Genomic DNA, 24,722 nt, shown 5'->3' with positions numbered 1-24,722 from the left:
ACACACTAGTCATTGGTGACTCCATAGTCAGACACACTGACGTCCCGCTCACCAGACTGAGTAAGGAGAAGGTCACAGTAAGCTGCCTGTCGGGCGCTAGAATCCGTCACATAATGCAAGCACTCAGGTCTCTCAACAGCAGGTACAAATATGACTCAGTCATTGTCCACGCTGGTGTAAACGACCTGAGACGTACCTCCTTGGACTACATGAAAAGAGACATTGAGGAGCTCTCTGATTATGTAGCCCAGGCAGGTATGACCCTGACCTTGAGCAGTATCCTACCTTCACCAAGAATGATGCCACAATACAGAGATAAGATGATCAGCTTTAACAATTGGCTTAAACACTGGTGTCATTCAAAGGGGATCCAGTGTCTGTCTGCCTGGGATGACATGCTGGACAAGCCACGCTGCTTCGCAAGGGACGGCTTGCACCTGTCACCCTGGGATTCGGATATTGGCAAAGGCTCTTGCCACCCCATAGTGCCTTTTTTAGGCAAGGCTCAAATTCTAAACCTACCACCCTAGAACACAAAAAGGAAAAAACTAAGGGTAATGCTGCTCAATGCCAGAAGTCTAAATCTCAAAATGCACGCACTCGAGGCCCTTCTCAGTATGGAGAACATCGATGTCTGTGCTGTGACAGAAACCTGGTTCAAGGCTCCTGAGAGCACCCCAGCGCTATCAGGTTTTACCTCATATCATGCGTTCCGGCCCCAAAATCCGGACAATACCAAGAAAGGAGCTGGGGTATCCATATTCATCAAGGACACCCACACCTCAAGACTGGTGGCAACGCACGATGCATCGGAGACCATCCAGGTGCAATTAACCATAGGCAAGACTGCTCTGCAAATTGTAGCATGTTACAGGCCACCCTCACAAACTCAGGAACCTCACATGGCCTTCCTGAAAACACTAGAGGGGATAAATGTGTCACCAAACACCATCATACTAGGTGACTTCAATTACCCTAATATAGACTGGGAACACTACTCAAGCCCAAACACCCTAGCCCAAAAGTTCCTGGAATTCATAAACTCAAATGCCATGGAACAACTAGTCACCATCCCCACAAGAGGAGATAACATACTTGATCTCATCATCATGAACATGGGAGCACAATGTTCAACACCGGAGGTGTACGCCTCACTGGTGAGATCAGACCACAAACTAATCTCGCTGGAGGTCCTCATCCCCCCCCACCTGAAATAAAAAAGACCACAGTAAAGAACTTCTCAAAAGCCGACTTCACACTTCTAAAGACTAGTGTGGTCTCCTTTAAGGCCCCTAGCTGGCGGAAAACAGTACTCAAGCCGCTGAATCACTTACAAATGCCTTCTACCAGCACCTGCAGGACTGCATGGATAAGGCAATCCCAAGCAAAACAAAGACTCTTTGTACCAAAGGCAAGCGTCCAGTCTGGTGGACCCCAGCCATAAACAAACTCTACAACAAAAGGAGGAAGCTACTACAAGATAGAGCAAAATCCTTAAAAGGTAAGACACCCTTGATCACTATAAGTAAAAACTAAGAGCTCTCATAAAATCATCCAAAGCAAATTTCGAGAGAAAAATAGCTAAAGACTCAAAAGACAATCATAAGGCCTTCTTTAGCTATGTTAGAAACCTGGGAGGAAACTCCCAGATATGCTCAGAGCTAGTTCAAAATGATGTGAAGATTACTGATCCTACAGACATTGCCAACATACTGGCTGACAGGTTCAGTGCAAACTTCTCCCCTCCCCAAAAGGAGAGATATCTATACCAAACGATTGCAGCCCCCAAACATCTCCAGCCCAAGTGAGAACTGCTCTCTCCAAAGCAAAAAACACAGCATCCATGGGACCTGATGGTGTCCCCGGCTGTGTGCTCCATGAACTCAATGAGGAATTAAACCCACAGCTAGGACAGCTGTTTAATCAAAGTCTTACCTCTGGATACGCACTCCAGGGAGTGGCGCACTGCAACTGTGGTACCACTTCACAAAGGCGGTGCCTCTACCGACCCTGGAAATTACCGGCCCATTAGCTTGACAAGCCTTATCTGCAAAGCCATGGAGAGGATCATAATGGACCTCATAAATAAAGACATAGGGAATTTGCAGACTTTGGATCCAACCCAGTTTGGCTTTGTCAAAGGCAGATCATGCCTTTTAAACTTGGTTGACTTTTTCGAAACAGTCACCAAAGCCATTGATGAGGGAAAGGCAGTCCATACAGCCTACCTTGATCTGGCTAAGGCCTTCGATACAATACCCCACTCGGGTATCATTGAAAAACTCATCAGCTTAAATGTCAACCCATACATCACAAGATGGGTTGCAAACTGGCTGAGTGACAGAACCCACAGGGTCAGAGTTGCTGGCGCCATGTCAGACTCAAAGCCTGTCACAAGTGGTGTCCCACAGGGCTCAGTCCTGGGCCCACTCTTGTTTGGCATCTACTTTTCCAAGTACAAGCAAACACAGGAGGGTTATGGCTGACAAAGTTTGCAGATGACTGCAAACTGGGCCATAGTAGAAAACACATCTGACACAGATATCCTTCAGAAGGGTCTCACAGAAACGGATAACTGGTGCCAGAGCCACGGCCTAAAGTTAAATGCCAAAAATGCATAGTCATACCCTTCGGGAAAAACAAGGTTACCCCTAGCTACCAAATAGGTGGCAATCCACTGAGCACAGAAGAAGTTATCAGGGACCTGGGGACCCAGGTTGATAGTAGTCTGTCATTCGACACCCATGTAGCTAAAGTAGTTAGGAAGACCTTCTACATTGCCCACCTTATCATGAAGGGATTCTCATCTAGATCAAGGGAGGTCATAGTCTCCCTTTACTCATCACTCATCAGACCAATGATTGAGTACAATGCCCCATTCGAATGTATCTGACCCGACACTTGCAGCAGCTGGAGAGGCCACAAAGTTCCTCACCAAAAGGATAAAGGGTCTCAAAAATCTGTCCTATGCTGCCCGACTGAAAGAACTCCAGCTCTATTCAGTCGCCACCGCTTGCTCAGAGGTGACCTTTGCCTAACATACAAGGCCATGTCAAACCCAGATTTGATGAATATGCTTCACCTCAAAAATCTAGATCCATCAGAGCCACAAGGGCGGAGACTTAAACCTTGACACGGCTATTAATAGGACGTGCTGGAGGGATAGATTCATCACCCAAAGACTCCCTATGCTGTGGAACAAAATCCCGGTACATGTGAGGCAGAGCACCTCGCTGGCCTTGTTCAAGAGAAATCTTGACCAATGGATGGGAGATCGCAGATATACCCCAGGGATTACCTCAGTGTCACTGCTCGACAGAGGCACAGCAAAATAATGGGTATAGTTCCCCATACTAAAGGGGTGGCGTAAGCCACAAAACGATGGGCTAGGCTTGTAAATGCCCTCGGGCAGATAGCCTAGTATGAACCTATGAACCTATGAACCTATAGGTAAATATATGAGCAATTTTAGATAGGGACATTTTAGTAACAGAGGATTCATTGTTGCAGGGAATTAAAAAAAAATATTTGTCCAGATTAGACAAAGTAAGGGTAGAAGTGACTGCATTATATGGTGCTAGGATGAACGACATTAAGAAAGGTATTTTTACATTGATGAGAATTCATCAGGATTATTTAGGTATGATTAGTCTGTGCTGGCAATAATGATTTAGGAAGAGGTAGTCAGAAAGAAGTTGTCCACAAGGTGAAAACTGTTACGTAATGTTGCGATGAGTTACGTGTCAATATAATTCTTGTAGACATATTTCTATCCGTTAAGCATGCATCTCATTTGTAAGCAGTGGTTAGCAGTTTACATAGTGAAATTAGGAGATGTCTCTAGGTGTCTAATAACTTTAGTTTTCCTTTATGGGAATAAATGGAAGAGAAGAGAAGAGTGACTACTTTACCAAATATGTTTTTCATCTCAGCCATGGGAAAAACAAAATGCTGTGCCATAGAACTGAAAAATGAATAAAGGGTTTTTTAGAAGTGGACTTTACAGTCTGGTGAAGAGAAACTCCAGTTTCTAAGGAATAAAGGGACTTGTGGTGTTGGTGACTAATGTAAATTTAAACAACAGAGCTGATGATTTAACTTTGTTTCTAAATAAAGAAGCAGTGGATATTGCCATTATTACTGAAATATATTTAATTTTATCCTATACTCCCATTGAAATTGTGGGGTATACATCATTTCACAGTTTTATAAAATATTTAAACGAGGATGAGGTTTCAATATATTTAAGGGATGTTATAAGGCTCACTTGAAATATAATAGTGTTAGTGAAGACATCTTATTGGTCGCAATTCCGGGTAGATATAAGGACACTTCCATTGTTGAGTGTTATAATCACTTTAGAAACTGTAAATGAAGTAGGAATGTCATTAAAGGAGCTTAAGAAATCTATTACAGTTAAGTATTTTGTGATTGGAGGATTTAAATTTCCTTCGTATTGACTGGGATTTAATGAATGGAAAATATTGGGGTGCAACAAGGCTTTGTACTAAGCCCACTCATGTTTTCCTTATTTTATCAATGACCTAATACTGAGCCTTCCTATACTAGAACTTACATTATATGTGGATGACATTCTGCTTCATGAAGCTAGCAAGCTTGACACTGAACTTTAAAAACCACTACAGTCTAATTTTCTAAGCCATGCAAGTGGTCAGTAGCCACAATGATACTCTGACTACAACACCGAAAGGATCCAAATTGCAGTGAATAAGATTTCAGATTTGTCTTACTAGCAAATTCACAAAACAACCGCCATGACCTCATTAAGGGACTCCACTGGCTACCAATGAATGACAGAGCATCTTTCCTTTTCAGCTCCCTTATCTTCACAATTATAAATCCTGGATTCTGCTCACCTCCAAGAACTGTACTACCCTTCAGGGAAAGTCATACCCATCAAGGATTACCCTAGACAATGGTATCATGCTCAAAAGTCCCATGTTTAAGACCACAATAGGTGAAATAGCCTTTTCACCACTACAGCCTGCCACATGGAACCACTACCAAGCAAAATCACATCAATAACCACTCTGGAAGAATTTAGAAAATCTCTACTTACCTCTCTCATCAGTCAAAATAAATGCAATTGTTTCAGAGGCAATGGTTACCTCTCCATCACATATTTATTATTCTTTGTCCCTGTCAATGTTATCCACACAGCAATTAAGAAGACCTTGTATGTACTGTACCTGCACATCACCATTTTGCAAGGCATGTATTTCAGCATTAGTAAATGTCATTAGTGAATGTCTTATTATGCTATTTGCTCTGTGGATTTTGTACTCTTCAGTTATGTTACTCCTTTACCTGTTCTAATGGAGGTACCTTTTGTAACTCTTTGATGCTTATTTGGGCTATACGTTATATGACGTAAGTTTAATGCATACTCTCCACTGATGGTAGTATTGTCTTCTTACTTTGTATGCCTGAGCTGTGGCTGAAAAGGGTGAATAGACTAGTCCACTTACCCAGTGAACAGACAGAAATAAAAAATAAATAAAAAACAATATGGAAAAGATGGTTATATCTGAACTGTGTGAATTGGATTTTATTCAGTATGTTCAATACCCTACTAGTGGGTATTATTAGATGTGGTTTTGGCACCAAGGGAGATTATAATTTCTAAAATGAGTATTATGGTGCCTTTATCTAACTCTGACCATTGTGTAGTTAAATGCACTCTGCACTGTATGTTTCAAAAGAGTAATGATAAGACATCTTTGGGAAGGAATTGTTCTCGGGCTAACTACTCAGCAATTAATGAACTGGAAGGGGAAGGATTATGTTATTATTAAAAATGCCCATGACGTGGGAGATATTTTTATGAAAATATTAAAAATATCATCGCACGTCTCAGTAAGAAACTCTGAAAAGGCCCTGTGGTTAACAAAAATGTAATGACTGCATTAATTAAAAAAGAGGTATTTGGCATATAATGAATAAGAGTCCCAGTTTAAGAAACAAGCTGAAGTATAAAATAATGGTAGCAGGACTGCAAAATTAGAAGGGCAAAACTGAAGAATGAGTTCAAGTTGGGTTCATACATGTCAGATAATAAAAAGTCGTTTTTCATATATGTGCAAGAATGTAGAAAGGATAGTAATGAAAATTGATGGATCTCTCAAGAGGTAACAGTAATAACTAATTTACAAATTGTATAGAGAGATTTGCCAACTACCTTTCTGAGCAGGTGGGGATAAAGAAATACTTCTGAAACAAATATGTTTTAAAGACCCTGGTGAAAGCCCCTTACCTTTAATTACTAAGGGGTTGGCTGAGAAACCTTTCGGAAAACAACTCAGTATTCCGCTCCTGGTCCTGATGAGGTTAATGTTTTTTTTTTAATACAAAGTCTGAAATATTGAAACCATTTGTTTTTGTTTCAGCAAAGTTTAATATCTGGAATAGTTCTTCATTACTGGAAAGAAGCTAATATTTATCCAGTTCATAAAGGGGAACCCCAGCATGCTGTGGATAACTTTAGGCCCATAAGCATATTAAGTATAATAGGAAAAGTTTTAAGCATGGTTTATGGAGTTTAATAAATAAATCAGAAGTGCTAAATTGCTGTGATATTTACCAGTATGAATTTATGTCAACAAGATCTGCTATTACCAGCTTAATTAGATTTTATGCAGAAGTGGTTACGGCCCTGGATATTACGTTAGCAGTGGGTGTGTTTTTGACCTGGCAAAGGCTTTCAACTCAGTGCCACACAAATCCATTATGGAAGTACTGGATAAATGGAATTTTAATGGGTATGTGTAGAGGTGAACTGCATATCGGTTAAGCAATCAGCAGGTTTGGGTCTACATATGTAGAGTAAAATCTAGGGATATAGAAATTAAAAGGAGTGTCCCTCAGGGATCAGTAATGGGACCACTTCCATTTCATGTATTTGTGGCTAGTTTTACAGTGGCGATGGAATGCTGGGTAGAAAAGTTTGCCGATAATGCTAAAATTGCTTGCATAGTTAGATTTGTGGCGGATTGGCCGGAATTACAAATATATCTGGATAGATTATGTGAGTCAGCTGATAAAAACAGAGCTGTGTTTAAGTATGCAAAAAGCCAAAGTTATGCTCATTGGTAAATCAGATAATAAATACCCATATGGCATAAATGGAGTAATTGTTGGTGAATACGAGCAATATGAGGAATTTGGCATAGTAACTGGAAATAACTTAAAGTTTTCGGGGTAGGTAAATAAGATTCTAAGAACTTGTTATTCAACAGTGAGAACAATATTTAGCGCAATTTCTTCCAGAGATGAAAAAGTTCCACTTCTGATGTTTAAAGCTGTTATTAGACCTATTATTGAGTATGGAAGTAGGTACTGTATATATTACAGTTCTGAATTAAATAAATTAGAAAAGCTGCACAACTTTTTTACAAGGAGAATTCAAGGTCTAGTGAACTTATGTTATAAGGAAAGATTAAACAGGGTGATGTTCTATTCAGTATATTATAGGTTCTATAGAGGAGATTAATATAGGTGTTCAAATATATAAATAATGAACATATGGGGAATGCACTATAAACGGAACTGTTGACCGACAAAAAATCCACAAGAAATAACCAAAAATGATTAATTTGCAGGTTGTGAATACAATGATTGTTAGGCATTTCATTCACTATAGAGCAGGTAGTAGATGGAACAAGCTGCCTTTTAAAATTATCACAAAGGTTGGTATTTTTATTTTAAATGTGGACATATGGTTTTGGAATATGGTGTGTATGCCAGAGGTTTGTTGGAGAACAGCCTATAATGATCTCAACTGAGGTCACAGCCTGTTACTAGCATTATAACAATTGTAACACTGCAACACCTAGGAACCTGCCATTTGACTACAGTCACTATTAATAGAGGAGTTTCAAAAGGATCTATCCTTAGTCCTTTGTTATTCTTCATATTCATCAATGATATATCCTGTAACCTGTCCCACATTAACTTGTTCCTTTATGCAAATGCTATCTTACTACTTGAATCATGTAAGAAACACACTGAACCGTCAACAGAAATTACAATATAGCTTTACTGATTTATACTACAGGATGAATAAAAATATGCTTCTAATCAATCTCCTGAAGTCTAACATCATAAGACTTTGGCACCATGCAAAAATTCCCAGATCTAATTATTACTGACACCTCTGACAGCCCACAACCACAAATAACAGAAGTACCTGGGGATCCACTTTGGACCCTATTCTTTTATTGGCCAACCAAATTGACAATCTTCTTCTTCTTTCGGCTTTTCCCGGTTAGGGGTCGCCACAGCGGATCACTTTGTCCGCACATTGAATGGCAGTGGAGTTTTACGGTGTCAAGTTGCCAGCCCGGCGCCCAACCTTCCACAGAAGGCACACTCACACGCACACCTAGGGCCAATTTAGAGTATCCAATCCACCTGCAGCATGTCTTTGGGATGTGGGAGGAAATCAGAGCACCCAGAGGAAACCCACGCGACCACAGGGAGGACATGCAGACTCCGCACAGAAGGCACCCCAGCCGAGGATTGAACCGGAGAACCTCTTGCTGTGAGGCGGCAATGCTAACCACTGCACCACCGTGGCTGCCCATGCCAACCAAATTGACAATATTATTTGCAAAATACTCCACTAACTGAAACCTTGTTATAGAAACTCATACCACCTCACCCACACAGTTTGTAATGCCTTAGCTAAAAATGTGCTGATCCCTAAAATCGAATATTGTCTCTCTCCTGTAACCTACAATTCCAGGTCAATCACATGTAAATTCAAACTACCATAAACAAAATCTTCAGATTTGTTCTTCTTGTTGCAAAACCATGAACTCATCACTATGAAATTCCATAGCAATGGGATTGTTTACCTGTAAAAAAACAAATAAACAAAAAAAAAAATTACAAATAGTGGAGCCTAAATACACACTTATAGACAGTCAAGAAGATAGCATTGCTCTCAATAGATCTAGTTTTAAAACCTCTGTATAAGAAATATCTATCTCCAGGCTAGGCCCAGTTGTTTGAAACTGACTACCTGTGAAAGAGGCAGGAAGAGACACTTCAAATATTTAGAAACAAATTAAAAGAACACTGGGTGAATGCCTACCCTGCACTTACTGTAAATAATAATATGACTTATATTTCTAATTATAAATAGCAGACAAATGTATTGTCTCACGTTTGTTACTGTATTATATACAACTGTGTGTATAATTTAGTCTATGCATCATTTCCTGTTTATGTCTTACACAATGGTGCCTGCTTCATATTTTAGAACAGCCTATCGACCACTCCACTTACCTGGTTATCAAATTGAAATAAAATAAATAAATAAATGTTTCTTAATGCCATTCCTGAAAACTGGGTAGAATATATTCCATTTTAAGGAAGGGGGCAGAAATTTCCTGAGTTTGCTAAGATAAAGAAGCTGTGTCGTTTGGTAGAAATTATCACAGATGGTACGCTTCGGCGATCAACCTCAAAATGCTGTGCATATTCCTAATTTAGAGCCTGCTGATAAAAATGGAAAATATTCCATTTTGAGAGATTTGAAAAGGAAATATTCTCCTTCCAGATCTGTTCTTTACTGGAAAGAGAGACATTTAGGTTTAGTTTTAGTTAAGACGTGGGTGGAGGGATTGAGAGTAATGAATTTGAACATACATTTTAAAGTTATGTGGGAGAATAGCATAATGGTTAAGCTCTTTATCTTACAGACACAAGGTGCAGGGTTTGATTCTCACATGGGGTAATTGTCTAGGCTTAAAATGGCCCACAAGGACAGTTAGGCTCGCACTGACCTATGAGCCTATGAATAAGGATGAAATTGTTCTTTTCTGAGGAAACTGCATCAAGACAAAGCTCATATTTCAGGTGGGCTAAAATAATTCCCTTACCTAATCTTTTTCTTCCCTCTTGTGGCAGGAAATGGAATATTTTACAGGACTAGAACAATATTATTGCTTTTGTTTTTTTCACAAGAAATGTAAACTTTAGCTTTGGCTGTTAGCATATTCCTAGATATTTGAATTCATCAGTGATTTTGATACATTATTTATAATTATCTAGGACGTGCCAATCTTTTGTAGTCGTCAAATTTTTGTTGAGTAACAAATCAAAGATTTAGTTTTCTCATAGCCATGAGAAAATATGGTGAAGGTCATGCTCTAGGAGGTCTTTGATTACTGAGGGGAGAGGTTAGATCTGTAAATAACACAAACACACACACAAATACACAGTCATAACAAGAGTGGGGTGAAGGAGCAGCTGCTCTTGATGCAGGCTGTTAAATGTAGAAAGCTGCTTGTTACATTTGTTGCAGGCTGTTTAGGGCGCACGATCAGCAGCTGTGAAAGTGCAGGAGTGCAGTACCAGCGTCATAAATAAATGCTGATACTGCCTTTCTGATGATGGCTGAAGTGATGAAATGCTCAGTGTGTTTAACTAAATGTAGAAAGCTGCTTGTTACATTTGTTGCAAGCAGCTTAGTACAGTTTCAAGACAGAAGAGTGTTTTTTTGAACTTCAAAATTTGTTCTTTAACTTTGAGTTGGGTGGGATGCCTGTTTGCAGAATTGCACAGGGAACTAGATAACCTATGTATGCTTCTTTTACAAACACATTCACAAACCTACTATATGTACACCTACACACAGACACACAGACACACACACACACACACACACACACACACACACACACATATGTATATATATATATATATATATATATATATATATATATATATATATATATTAATTCCTATTACAAGAACGAAAGTTCACTACTTCGAACTTGTAATAGGAAGCCTCACTTCTGCAAAAGTTCACTTTAACGAAAGTGAACTTTTGCGTAAGTGCACTTCACCGAAAACACCGCAGCACAGTGGAGGACATAAAAAACAAGCTATGTCCTCCACTATGGTGCGATAGTCACAGACCTTAGGGCTAAGGCATGAGTTAGGGTAAGGGGATAGTTAGTAAAGCTATCCCCTTACCCTAACCCATGCCCTAACCCTAAGGTTTGTGACTATCACACCATTGTGGAGGACATTGCTATGTCCTCCACTGCGCTGCAGTTGTCAAGGACCTTAGGGTTAAGGCACGGGTCATGGTAAGGAGGGCTATCCCCTTACTATGACCCGTGCCCTAACCCTAAGGTCCGTGAGTACTGCATGGCCATGACTTATGTGTGTACTGTCTGAATGTCTCTCACCTTACTGTGGATCCCCCGTGTGGGATTTGTAAAAATGTTTCTACCAGGACTCCTAACGAGAGGAAGAATAAGTTATTTTTGAAAGGTCTTCTCAAGTCTCCTTTCTCTGGGGCTATTTCTGGGTCGGAGGGCTCACCTCCTTCTGTTAAACTCCGTAAGAGGTGTTCTTCCTCTTCATCATTGAAGTCGCTCCCATCTTCTCCCTCTGGAGATCGTAGGGAGTTGACTCATAAGAAGGTGAAATTGATTACTACTTTGGCGCTGCCACCTGTGACCCTGTCGGCTCCAGGCTCGGCACCGCCCCAAATGATTCTGGCTCCAGCCATGTCTTCCTTATCGATACTGGCACCAGAGTTCCCAGTGCAGACAACTATGGCTCTGATAGTTCTCTTGCAGCCCTTACCAACACCGTCCATGCAGGTACAGTCCCCTTCGGCACCATTGCTACAATCCCCTTTAGCTCTGGGTATGACTTATCTGTACTCCACAGCGCAGACATTTTCGGCACCAACATGTGCCTCGGTGCAGTCCTTCTCGGCACTGTGCTTATTACCAGTGCAGACACTTTCCTCAATGGCACCGTACCCATTGCGGTAAACTTTTGCTTTTACTTCAACTACTATGACGCTGACGTCGTCGGCACAGACTACTTCTACACCGTTTTCTTCAGTGCAGACATCTTCAGTTCCAGGCTCTGCACCTATTGAATTAGCAAGGACCAAGTATTCTCCTTCATTGGATCCATTTGCTGGCAGTCAATACAGTCCTTTTCTAGAAAGGCCAGAATCGCCATCAGCTTTCTCCATGAGGTCAGCCAAGAGTCTCTCTGAACAAGATGTGTTGCGGCTTGTTGACCAGCTGCTTGTGGCCAGAGGTCTCTCTAACCCATCGAAGTCCACGTTTCCTCCTTCAGGTGAACGTATATCTCCTCAAACTCCAGGGTACACTCATCCTTTGACTTCTACCCAAGTTTCAAAGCCTATTACTCCGACAGCAGCTTCCCTTCCTCTGACTCCAATAGTGGATCTCACTTTGGAACCAGAGTCATCCTTGTGGTCCTCAGTGCATTGGGCATTGGGCTCTTCTCAGGCCAGTGGCTGTGCCATGGGGGAGGGCATTCTTGGTTCCACATTGATTTTTTCGATGGCACCCTCCAGGGATCCTCTCTCTCTCTCTCTCTCTCTCTCTCTCAAAGTTCACAGTCCCCTTGAGACTCCTGGTCTGGGGATGGGCTCCGAGGTTGTTGTGCTTGGTTCCAGGCTCCCATCCCTCCTTGGGTTGGCCGGCCTTCCAGGCCATGGAGAGGGCACTTGCCTCTGCTGGCAAATCCCACATGTCAGAGTCCTCTCCATCCTCTGTGCTGCAACTGTCACAGGCCACAACCACTGAACACCAGGTAGAAGGGCCTCAGGTCTCTCCTCCTCAGGAGACCCCCCTCTTTGCAGTCTTCCCCAGTACCTCCCACTGAAGAAGTACCACACAAAGTGTCATGCAAGAGGAAGCACATGGACTCCACAGAGGAGTCATTGGCTGAAGATACGGATTTAGATGATGGGGAAGAGTCCCCAGGGTCACCCTCTGATGAGGTGTCCTTTGGTGACATCCTCGAGATCCTTAGACAGAGGGGTGACTGGATGTCCTCTAATCCTTCCTTTGAGGAATCTGTCTTCCTGCAGGCCTTTCATACCCAGCCCCCTACCTCCTGGGTCATCCAGCTCATCGTCTGGTGCACATGGAAGGCTCCTGACACCCTGGAAGCAATACCAAGGAGACTGGACAAAATATTATCACCCCCAGCTGAGCACCCACATTGGTCACGAGGTCTTCCAGTAGATGGTGGCAGCTGCAACTAAGAAGGATTTGGTAGAAGAGAGCCAAACTGTCCATCTGCCTATCAAGGAGTGGTGGGTGATTGACAGACTAGGGAAGCATGTGTTTGCTTCATCGACCTTCGCCATAAGGTCTTTGAACTATCTGACACACTTTACCAAGCTTCAGAGGGATCTTATTAACCAGCTCTCTGAAACCTTGGCAGAAGCTGTTTCAGATGACGTCCGTGACAACGTGGCTTCTCAGATAGCCACCCTAGAGTCCATTTCCAAGTCTTCCATGCATCTTATTTCTCACGCAATGGAAGGGCTGGCTAGAGCAGCAGGAGCAGGTATAGTCACCAGATGACATGCCCGGATGGACCTTTGTGACTTTGCAGACTGCTTTAAGGCTTCCTTCATGAATGCCCCCATTGAGGCCGCTTCTTTGTTTGGCCCGAAAGTGAAAGATATACTGGCAAGGTGCGAAGAAGATGGCAAGACCCTGTCTGCCATTGGTGTCAGACACTCCACTCCTCAGCGATTCTACTCCAGAAATCAGAGGAGCGGGACGATGTGGCACAGGAAATCACAGGGCTCTTTCTGGGATGCACATGCCGAGTTCTCCCCTAGAGGCAGAGGGGGAAACTCCAATGGAATACGCCCCTTTCAGGGCAAGAGGAGGTCCGTGGAACCAGGGTTCCAGAGATTCCTTCTCTGGCGAACCCTAACAGCGCTCCTGAAGCGTTGCCCGACTGCTCACCTCTGGAAGCAGTCAGGGTCAATTTTCCTTGTACCCTGCTGCCTGGCAAAATATAACCACTGACTCGGATACAATGGATAATATCCAGAGGCTATCACATCCCCTTCCATCTTTGTCCAATATCATCCAGAGTATTACCTGATGTTCCACCCAGTCAAAGAGAAGCAGCAGCACATGAAATCTTTGTCCAATATCATCCAGAGTATTACTTGATGTTCCACCCAGTCAAAGAGAAGCAGCAGCACATGAAATCCAAAAGCTGTTACAAAACAGACTCATCCAGACAGTCCTCCTGCACCAAATAGGATCCGTTTTTTACTCAAGGTTCTTTTTAGTGCCAAAAAAGACAGGGGACTGGAGACCAATTCTGGATCTCAGCACAATGAACAAATTTGTAAAAACAGAGAATTCTGGATGGTCACGGTTCAGTCTATCCTTCCTCTTCTGGAAGAAGCCAATTGGATGTGCTCTGTAGATATTCAAGATGTGTATTACCACATAAAAATGGACAAACACTCAAGAAGATACCTCCGCTTTTGCATAAGAGCCAGTCACTACCAATTTTGAGCTCTGCCCTTCGGTCTCTCTACAGCCCCCAGAGTGTTCACTAAATGCATGGCAGTGGTTATTGCTCATTTGCAACTTCAAGGATTCCAGGCATTTCCATATCTAGATGAGTGGTTCCTCATCAAGCGTCTACTGGAAGAAGCCCTGCACTATACTCTCCTAACAGCTCAAAGCCTAGGAATCACTATAAACTGGGAAAAATCCAACATGACCCCAACTCAATCTTTGGAATTTATAGGGGTACTGTTGGACATGAGAAGTTGCACAGCATCCCTTCCAGACCACAGGCTTCATAGAATAAGGCAACAGGTTCAACCACTGCTCTGTCACCACACATCTCCCACTCGATCTGTACTCCAACTCTTGGGCTCAATGGCAGCCTTGATCACCATTGTTCCTCCAGCCAGATTACACATGAGGCTTATTCAGTGGCTACTTCTCACTCAGTGGTACCCTCTACAACATCCTTTGTCTTTTCAGATAAGTGTAACTCAGAGATGCAAGCAAGATTTACTCTGGTGGATGTCTCAAAATCCCCAACCATGGCCTCGCCCCTTCAGCCCCCATCAACTGATAGCCACAGTGACCACGGACACCTCCCTGATGGGGTAGGGGGGGCTATGTCAGGGAAACTCGGTCCAAGGCACCTGATCAGAGACAGAGGCCCTTTTGCATATCAGTGCCCTGGAACTAAGGGCAGTGCTACTAGTGTTGCAAGCATTTCATTCCATCCTTCTGTCAGGGACTATTGCGACTCAATCAGGCAACATGTCAATGGTCTGGTACATCAACAAACAAGGTGGCACCAGATCTTATCAATTATGCTGAGTGGCCTTGAGAATATGGCAATGAGTGATAGCTTCCAACTGCTTTCTAATTGCAATGCACATTCCCGGGAGTTCCAACGTGATAGCGGACAAATTGAGCAGGTGCATTCTGCAACCTCACGAATGGTCCTTCAATCCTATGATAGCGGCAAAAATCTTCAACTGCTGAGGCCAGCCTTGCTGCGACCTGTTTGCCTTCCCAACCAACTACAAGTGCAGTAACTACTTTGCCCTAATCCCCCCTCGGGGACAGTCACCAAGGGACGCTCTAGTCCACACTTGGCCCTCGGGTCTACTTTATGCTTATCCTCCTCTCCCCCTCATCTCTCAATTTCTGAAGAAAGCATGACAGTTGAAGAGCAAAATGATCCTCATTGCTCCATATTGGCCTCGACAAGTCTGGGTCCCCTTCCTTTGGCCTCACCTGCTAGATCAACTGTGGATCCTCAACCCATCCCCAACGTTGATTTCCCATCCACAGGGTCTGATTCACCCCAATCTAACAACCCTGAAACTAACAGCTTGGTTTCCCCACTTCCAATGATTGCCAGGCATGAAAATCTCTCATCCCCTGTGCACAATATTCTTATTGCATCTCATAAATTGCCCACCAGACTAATCTATCTTAACAAATGGAAAAGGTTCTCTCTATAGGCAGTGAGTAAAGAATGAGACCCCTTGTCAGCCCCGGTTTCGGTGGTACTGGATTACTTATCACATCTTTTCCACTCTGGGGTGTCTGCCTCTATTATTCGTGTGCATTTAGCTGCCATCTCAAATTTCCACATTGGTTTTCAAGATTCTTCAATTATGTCAAACAGACTCTGTAAAACTTTCTTGAAAGGGGTTATACACCTAAAACCTCCCATTAGAGAACTGGTACAACCTTGGGATTTGGCATTGGTTCTGCAAGCCCTAACAGCTCCCCCCTTTGAACCTGCATCTACATGTGATGTAAAATATCTCTCTTGGAAAACTTTGTTTCTGATTGCAATCACATCGGCCAAATGCTTGTCAGAACTTCAAGCCTTATGCATCAAACCTCCCTATCTTATCTTCAATAAGGCTAGGGTATCACTGAGGATTAATTCTTCCTTTTTAACAAAAGTGGTGTCAGAGCAGTCTATCAACCAATCTATTGGCCTTCAAGTAACAAAAAGCACAGAAATGGAGCAGGATACAGGAATAAATAAAATTTATTAAGTGCTTTCGTCAAATATTAGGATTGCCTTCTTCAGAATACCCAACAGTCAGCAAGACCATCCTTTTATACATACAACAATTAAGCCATTGATTGAAAACAATTAAATAATTGAATAATTAAGCATACAAGTGTTTAAAGACATAGACTCCCTTGTTTTCTGAATTGTTTCTTTACCAGTAAATTAAAATGATATATGCCATTACTTAGTACCACTGTAAAATATGTATATATGTGGTAAATGTGTCCCTAACACTAAATTACAAAAAATGTCAGTTTTTAGGTATAATACAAAACTATCAACTGTTTGTAGAGAAAATATGAACATCATATGTATAAATCTGTGCAACAAGCAATATATACAATAAAATATGTCCAATAAAAACCCAAAATGTCTTGGAACAAACAATAATTAATATCAGTGCTATAAAAACTTACATAGAAATGAAAAACAATGTCGTACTGTACACCTCATTAAAATAAAAAGTCTGCTTTAAGTTTTAAATAACTGGTGAGGAACACCATATCATTCAAACCTGGGCTAGTAGTGGCATTAACTCTGAGTTGCCACATGAGTTCTCTAAATTCAAGGAACCAGTCACTGGGTCCCCTTCTCTCATCCATTACTACACTTTCCAAAATGATAAACCTGAAATTGTGGTTTGGAAATGTATTAATGTGCTTTGTCAGGGCAGTCTATCATCCAATCTATTGATCTTCCAGTGTTCTTTCCTAACCATTTTAACAAGGGAGATTATTGCCGGAACTCCTTGGATGTTCATAGGCAAATACGATTTTATCTGGACAGAACAAAATCTACCCGTAAATCAGACCAATTGTTTCTGGCTTTTTCTGAACCTAGACAAGGTCATCCTGTATCAAAATTTACATTGGCTTCATGGTTGAGAAATTGTATCACCTTTATCTACAACAAAAACAATCTCACCTTGCCTCATAGAGTTAAAGCACATTCTACAAGATCTATGGCAACTTCAGCAGCTTTCCATGCTAGGGCTTCCCTCAATGATATTTGCTCAGCTGCAACTTGGGCCAAACCTCATACTTTTATTCTTCATTACAAATTGGACTTGGCCTCCAGAGGTAGACATTCCTTTGGCTCCATGGTGCTCAGGAATGTCCTTCCATGAGGGCCACTCAGGGATACAGGTAGCTGGGGACTCTGTCCCATCAGTAAGGAATTAATGAAAATTAGCAACATCAGATAAAGAAGTTATGTCTTACCATAATGTTCCATCAGTGTTGTTGATCTTTGTTCATTCATTACTTCCCACCCTCTGTCCCCCATCCGGAAGCTCCTGGTTGATCTCATGTACTCCTTTATTGTAGATCTGTTATGACCATAGGTAGCATCTTCATTTATCTATCAACTTGTAAACTCGATATGAGGAAACAGGGTGCAGAGCATTCTGGGTAGGACCTTGGTTTGAGAGTTTCTGGCTGACGCGAGCTTGATATTGGCCAGCTTGGTTCTGAGAACAGAACCGATAACCCATCAGTAATGAATGAGCGAAGATCAACAACACAGATGGAACGTTATGGTAAGACATAACTTCTTTTTTCATTTAGCATTACTATGATGCCCACACACTGTCCCAGTAATCAAAGAGCCTCAATCCTCACCACTAGCAGCAGTGAGGGGCATGCACATTGGGAAGGATAACAAGTACACACACAGTAAAGTACAATTTCCCTTAAGAGCGCACAAAGATCTCAGTTAGTCTGGGGCTGGTTTCTCCCTTTCTGTCCAGATCCCCAATAATACTCCCCACTGGCACAGCTATAGGGTACAGATCTCAGCCTAGTGGTCAAGCTAAAACCTCCATCACCCTTTCTGTCCAACCAGTGCTTCGTGTCCATGCCCAAGTAGCTGACACACACACACACACACACACACACACACACACACACACACACACACACACACACACACACACACACACACACACACACACACACACACACACACTTTAAGATATGAGTTATATACAAGCATACCAACACTCCTGGGGAAGGCTGGCACAGGTTCTCCAGCTATGCCCCTTTCTGCCCAGGCTATAAGGTAGTAATCCACTGCCACCAACCACTATCAGTTACTAATAAGGCCCTTACCAAAGGGTGACCAGTTTAACTGTGTACTATTACTCTTATCCAAATAGTAAGCCCTACCCAGGGCTAAAGCTATTGGGGTGGCTTGGACAGTATCACCAAATATATGCAAGTTATCTAGAGCTTAAATTATCTCTACACAAAACAGCCACAATTGAAAGGTTTAAAAATACTTAATAATAAATAATACAAACACAAGACAATACTTATTACTTCAACACAATGACATTACAGAGTTCAGAAATCACAGGAAAATGCTTTAAAATAATACTGTAGAATAGTCTGACATAAATATAGAGAACAGCTAGACTAATCTGGTTATTTCTATCTATCGCTAAGAGAAATCGCTGTTCTAAATAAGTATCTTGCTTACAGAGCAAAAGCAGAGTGCTGGTGAGTTGATGTGTTCATGTTCAGACAAAATCCAAGATACTTAATTCTCTCTCTCTTGCTCTCTTCAGAAAGTCTTAAATTGATAACACAGTACTGCTGAGTCATTTCACATTATATCATTCTTAACACTGCCCTGGTTCCCAGGATAACAGAAACTCAAAATTTACATTTCTTAGTAAGCTGAACCTGGCCAGGAAGCCACAGCAATAAAATACATTATACATGTAAAACCAAGACAGTAGAAAGAATTTCCTGGCTCAGACACCCTGTCTACGAGCTTGAGATCAGTCCTGCAATGTTTGACTTATTAACCTTCTTCCAGCAGAGTGCACTGTGGTTACATTTTTGAAGCTCAGTATGACATACAGTTTAATCATAACATATAGTTCTCTTTACATTTGTAGAACAAGCCTGTGGACTACATTATTTGTAATGACATAGAATTATTTACAGAATTCTATCTAGTTAGGCTGGCAGCCTTCACAATTACCATGGACAATCCAAGTTGTATTTCAGTGTATATATATATATATATATATATATATATATATATATATATATCTATATATATATAAATGTGTATGTGTGTGTATGTGTGTGTGTATGTTTATGAATGTATTCCCTTTGGCATGAATTTGTACCTACAGCATGCAGCCTCGACTTGACTTAGCTATGTTTTTAAAAGTTAGTGTGTCATCACTGGATATTGATGATGTAATCTTAGCACACGATTTTAAAATGCACCAAGTAAGATGTCAATGGATTCATCAGACTGCTCAGGGTGTGGCCTAACCAAATTTTACTTCACATCTTGATATAAAACAATTTCTTAGGGGGTATTTATCTGATATTACCACATAATTGTTGACAGTAAATTCTTCTCTTCCCAGCAGATTTCTCAAAGCGTGGAAGGCCATGGATGTTATCACCACTAGTGGGTACTCTGATGAAAATTACACATACGAGTATGAATACAGTTACAGTATTCTAAGTGAAGATGAAGACATGCCAGAGAAACAACTAAGCAGCATTCATATATTTTCGATTGTGGTGTACATCGTTGCTTTCTTAGTGGGAGTCCCAGGGAATGCTGTAGTGATCTGGATCACTGGTTGGAAGATGAAGAGAACTGTCAGTACAGTGTGGTTTCTAAACCTTGCCATTGCCGATTTTATCTTTGTCTTTTTCCTGCCTTTTTCAGTGACATATATAATTCTGAGTTTCCATTGGCCATTTGGAACTGCAACGTGCAAGTTGTGGTCAGCACTTGTTCATCAGAATCTTTATGCCAGTGTCATGTTTGTAGTGGTGATCACACTGGATCGTTATGTCCATGCTGTTCATCCTTCCTTTTCCAACAGGTGCCGTAGTGTGAGAAATTCTTGGATTCTTTGCTCAGTAGTTTGGGTCACGTCTTTGCTGTTAAGTATCCCAAACTTTTACTTCAGAGATACTGTATCATATAATGGGAAAACTGTGTGCTATTATAACTTCCATGAACACAACCACGAGATGAGGTTACGCTTGCACATTGTTTTGGTCAGCATGCGCTTTGCTATTGCTTATCTTCTTCCTCTCCTGACCATCATCATATCTTATACCCTTCTTATTATTCGCATCAAGAGTTTAGAGACTCTGACAACCAGCAACATTTTTAGAACAGCTACAGCCATAGTTGTTGTATTTTTTTTCTGCTGGACCCCTTACCATATATTTTCCTTGCTGGAACTGACGATTCACCATAGCAACAAGTTTAATGAACTGCTCCATACAGCCATTCCGATAGTTACCAGCCTAGCATTCCTCAACAGCTGTTGCAATCCAGTCTTGTATGTTTTCTTTGCCAAGAACTTCAAACTCGCTTTTAAAAGTTCAATTGCAAAGATAATGAAACAAAGCATAAGGGAGGTCAGCCAGTCAGGGACAGTTAGTGAATCAACATATATTATAGAAATGAATCAGTTAACTCTTCCAAATGAGACAACTGCATAAGTGGCAGCATATTTCCTTACAAATTGTTCTGAGCATCTTTGTTGTTTACTTCCATAATTGTTTATTTTCCTTATTTTTCCTTTTCCTTATTTATGGCTCCGTCTTTTTTGCATGTTTAGTTTTCTTGATAAGTCCAACAACATTAGTCTTAACAGGATAGGACCTCAGAATGAAATATTCACTGCACAAAGCTATTTGGAATATGAAGCATGACCCTGGAGTAGCTAGAGTCAATCCAGCAACAGCAATGTGACAGAAGTTTGATAAGCTAGAAACAAGGGTTCTTTTTGTTTCATACTGACGTGATTGTGACAGAGTTCATACGGACCACCTACAGAATTCATATGGACCGCCTGTATTTTCCAGTGCAGTGAAGTAGGCTGAGACATTTTGGGTCTTGTCTAACTAGCTGTTGCAGATCAGTTGTACAGCAGATTGAACACATACTTTTTCCTAGACGGTAAATTAATTCTCAGGCACCATTAATTCTGTCTTTACTGTTCTGTGTATCACCAGTACAAGTGAAGGGACCACATGCTTGTGTGCTGCATTAAAAGACCAGTTTTTGTATTCTTTAAACATTATTGCCCGACATCACACAGTGGCGATATGAATATCAAAGGAATTTTAGCACATCAGACTTAAGGTGTTTGTATGACTTTTTCATATCCTGAACACTAAACAATAACACTTTGCAGTTGTAATGCAGCACAGTAGTCTATAGATGTGGGCTAATAAAGCCTATTTTGCCTTTCTAAAAATGATAACATTTGAAGATGGTTATCTAAAACCTTTTTGAATGTTGGTAGTGGTCATCTCTAATATAACAGTTTACATTATGTTTGTATGTTAGGCTTCTTTAATGCTTTTGCTCAGGCGTAGACCTGCGGTTCCAAGCAACATTGTCAAAATGAGGTGTCAAAGCTGGCCATCTGTGACTAATAAAAAAGACACGCATAAAAAAATGACTACAGTCAGTACGTACATCCCGCACCCACAATCAGTGATCTCCCTGATTACGTTATGTTTTAAATGTCATAAAAGTGTTAGATTTAGTTATTCCACCTAGCCTACTTGATATGAGAGATAATGTGGCAAGTACCAGAATGGAACAATTCAACATTTCGCAAACTGTCAGACTAGTATGTCGAGCGAAACTGTTTCAGTTTTGTAATCAGAGTAGCACTTAAGTTATGTTTTCTTTATATGTGGTACTATTTGGGTTGGATTAAACATAAGGGAAGCACTTTGTGATAAGAAAAACTTTATATTTAGGTGAAGTTGTCCTTTAAATCCAGGATCTGTAGGACTGGGTACCAGTTTGTGCTTTCTTGTTCTAGGATGGTCTCAAGGTAAGGATAGGACTATCTGACTGATAACACTGGGGATGGTACAGCTGTGTTGTTTTTTTCAGTGGACCATACCAATAAACTACGGTGGGGTGATCCTGGAATAAGAGCATGGCACACATTAACATGACTGTCTTTAGTGTCCTTATGGAGACAGTATAGAAGACTAAAGAGGTTATTCCAATTTGGTTTCTTCTAAAAGGTAAGGAAAAGCAAAGAGCTGCTCCTGTGCATAACCTTGCAGGTGTTGGCTTCCCCTTCTTGTCATTGGGCTGCATGCACCACTTCATCCAGTGGGTGGGAATTAAGCTGCAGACAGTTTAAAGTTAGTCTGCAGCTATTAAGATTTGTTTCCTTGACATAAATACACACTTAACTTGTTCCTGGATTTCCCTGGCTTTATCTGGCTTTATTTGCCTTATTCATTTTGGACCTGGAACTTTAGTTTTGTTAAGTATATGTTGTCCCTTCTAGTAGTCACACCATCCTTGTTGCGTTCCTTTGTATCTTTTCCCTCATGTTGCCTCCTCCTTCCTGAAGGATCTCTAAAAGTGGAAACAATAGTCATATAGGGGCCACACAAAGTGCCTGGGATGATGACTTTATTACTGCTTTGCCTCTCAAGTTAGTTCATCTTGCTTTAAAGTCATAAATTAATTGTAATTACCTGGTAATTACTACCCCATAAGCTTAACAAGCCTGGTCTGCAAAGCTATGGAGAGGATCATAATGGAACTCATAAATAAAGACATAGGGGACCTACAGACATTGGATCCTACCCAATTCGGCTTTGTCAAGGGCAGATCATGCCTCTTGAACTTGGTCAACTTTTTTGAAACAGTCACCAAGGCCATTGATGAGGGTAAGGCAGTTCACACAGCCTACCTTGACCTTGCAAAAGCTTTCGACACAATACCCCACTCGGGTATCATAGAAAAGCTCACCAGCTTAAATGTAAACCCATATGTCACAAGATGGGTTGCAAACTGGCTCAAGGACAGAACCCACAGGGTTAGATTTGCTGGTGCCATGTCAGACTCCAAGCTGGTCACAAGTGGTGTCCCACAGGGCTCAGTCCTGGGCCCCCTCTTGTTCAGCATCTACTTTTCAGAAGTGCAGGCAAACATAGGAGGATTGTGGCTGACAAAGTTTGCAGATGACTGCAAACTGGGCGCCATAGTTGAAAATCCATCAGACACAGATATCCTTCAGAGAGGTCTCATAGAAACGGATAACTGGTGCCAGAGCCATGGCCTTAAGCTAAACACCAAAAAATGTATAGTCATACCCTTTGGTAAAAACAAGGTAACCCCAAGTTACCACATAGGTGGCAATCCATTAAGCACAGAAGAGGTTATCAGGGACCTGGGGACCCAAGTTGACAATAACCTTTCTTTTGACACTCACATTGCCAAAGTGGTTAGGAGGACCTTCTACATTGCCCACCTGATTATGAAAGGATTCACATCCAGATCAAGGGAGGTCATTGTTCCCCTGTACTCTTCACTTATCAGACCAATGATTGAGTACAATGCCCCATTCGGAATGTATCTTACCCGACACCTGCAGCAATTGGAAAGACCCCAAAAGTTCCTCACCAAAAGGATAAAGGGGCTCAAAAATATGCCATATGCTGCCCGACTGAAGAAATTCCAGCTCTATTCAGTCGCATACCTTCTGCTCAGAGGTGACCTGTGCCTGACATACAAGGCCATGTCCAACCCGGAATTAATGGACATGTTCCACCTCAAAAAATCAAAATCCACCAGAGCCACAAGAGGAAGAGACTTAAACCTCAACACGGATATAAATAGGACGTGCTGGAGGGACAGATTCATCACCCAGAGACTCCCTATACTGTGGAACAGAATCCCGGTCCATGTGAGACAGAGCACCTCGCTGGCTCTGTTCAAGAGGAATCTTGACCAGTGGATGGGAGATCGTAGGTTTACCCCGGGGATCATCTCTGTATCACTGTTGGACAGAGGCACGGCAAACTAATGGGTATAGTATTCTTCAACCTAAGGGGTGGTGAAAGCCACACAACTCTGGCTAGGCTTATAAATGCCCTAGGGCAGATAGCCTAGTATGAACCTATGAACCTATAAATCATATTTGCTTTCTCTCTCTCTCTCCTGTAGCAGCAGCAGTAATTGACTCATCCAAGCCTGTCTCCTTCTCTGAGTCTCTCAGCTTGCATTATTCCCTTGGTTATCATTTCATAGGTTAACTCATGTATCTATGAATGAAGTAAGCAACACACCATTAGATACCACCATATATTTTTGTTTCTCCCTGGGCTGAGACTGAAATAGGTCCAGTGGGATCAGTGCTGGTTCACTAGGCAGATGCTCTTTTCAAGAGTGATGTAGGGACACCATATAGTTAACTGCCTTGCTCATAATCACACAGTATGTAAATGGAAATGAATGGAGTCAAACCAAGGACTTCAATATGAAGCTCATTCTGAGCT

The 24,722-nt window shown here is 41.6% G+C and overlaps 1 protein-coding gene across 2 annotated transcripts in view; it reads left to right on the top strand.

The window, feature by feature from the left end:
- Nucleotides 1-23,021, top strand: part of LOC122792933 (G-protein coupled receptor 1-like) — a 61,801-nt gene extending 38,780 nt beyond the window's left edge. Inside the window, exon 2 of one of the 2 annotated variants that reach the window (XM_044060508.1) lies at nucleotides 19,802-23,021. In XM_044060508.1, the coding sequence (XP_043916443.1) occupies nucleotides 19,824-20,900 (1,077 nt within the window). In that variant the 5' untranslated portion in view covers nucleotides 19,802-19,823 and the 3' untranslated portion in view covers nucleotides 20,901-23,021. Of the gene's footprint in view, nucleotides 1-19,798 lie in introns of both variants that reach the window. The other variant, XM_044060509.1, reaches the window with a different exon arrangement.
- The last annotated feature ends 1,701 nt before the right edge of the window (nucleotides 23,022-24,722 follow it).

This window comes from Protopterus annectens, chromosome 2.part0, assembly GCF_019279795.1.
Source record: "Protopterus annectens isolate FY-2018-M chromosome 2.part0, PAN1.0, whole genome shotgun sequence".
Lineage (NCBI taxonomy): Eukaryota > Metazoa > Chordata > Ceratodontiformes > Protopteridae > Protopterus > Protopterus annectens.
The sequence above is the reverse complement of the archived record's forward strand: the minus strand, read 5'-3'. Positions and strand labels throughout refer to the sequence as shown.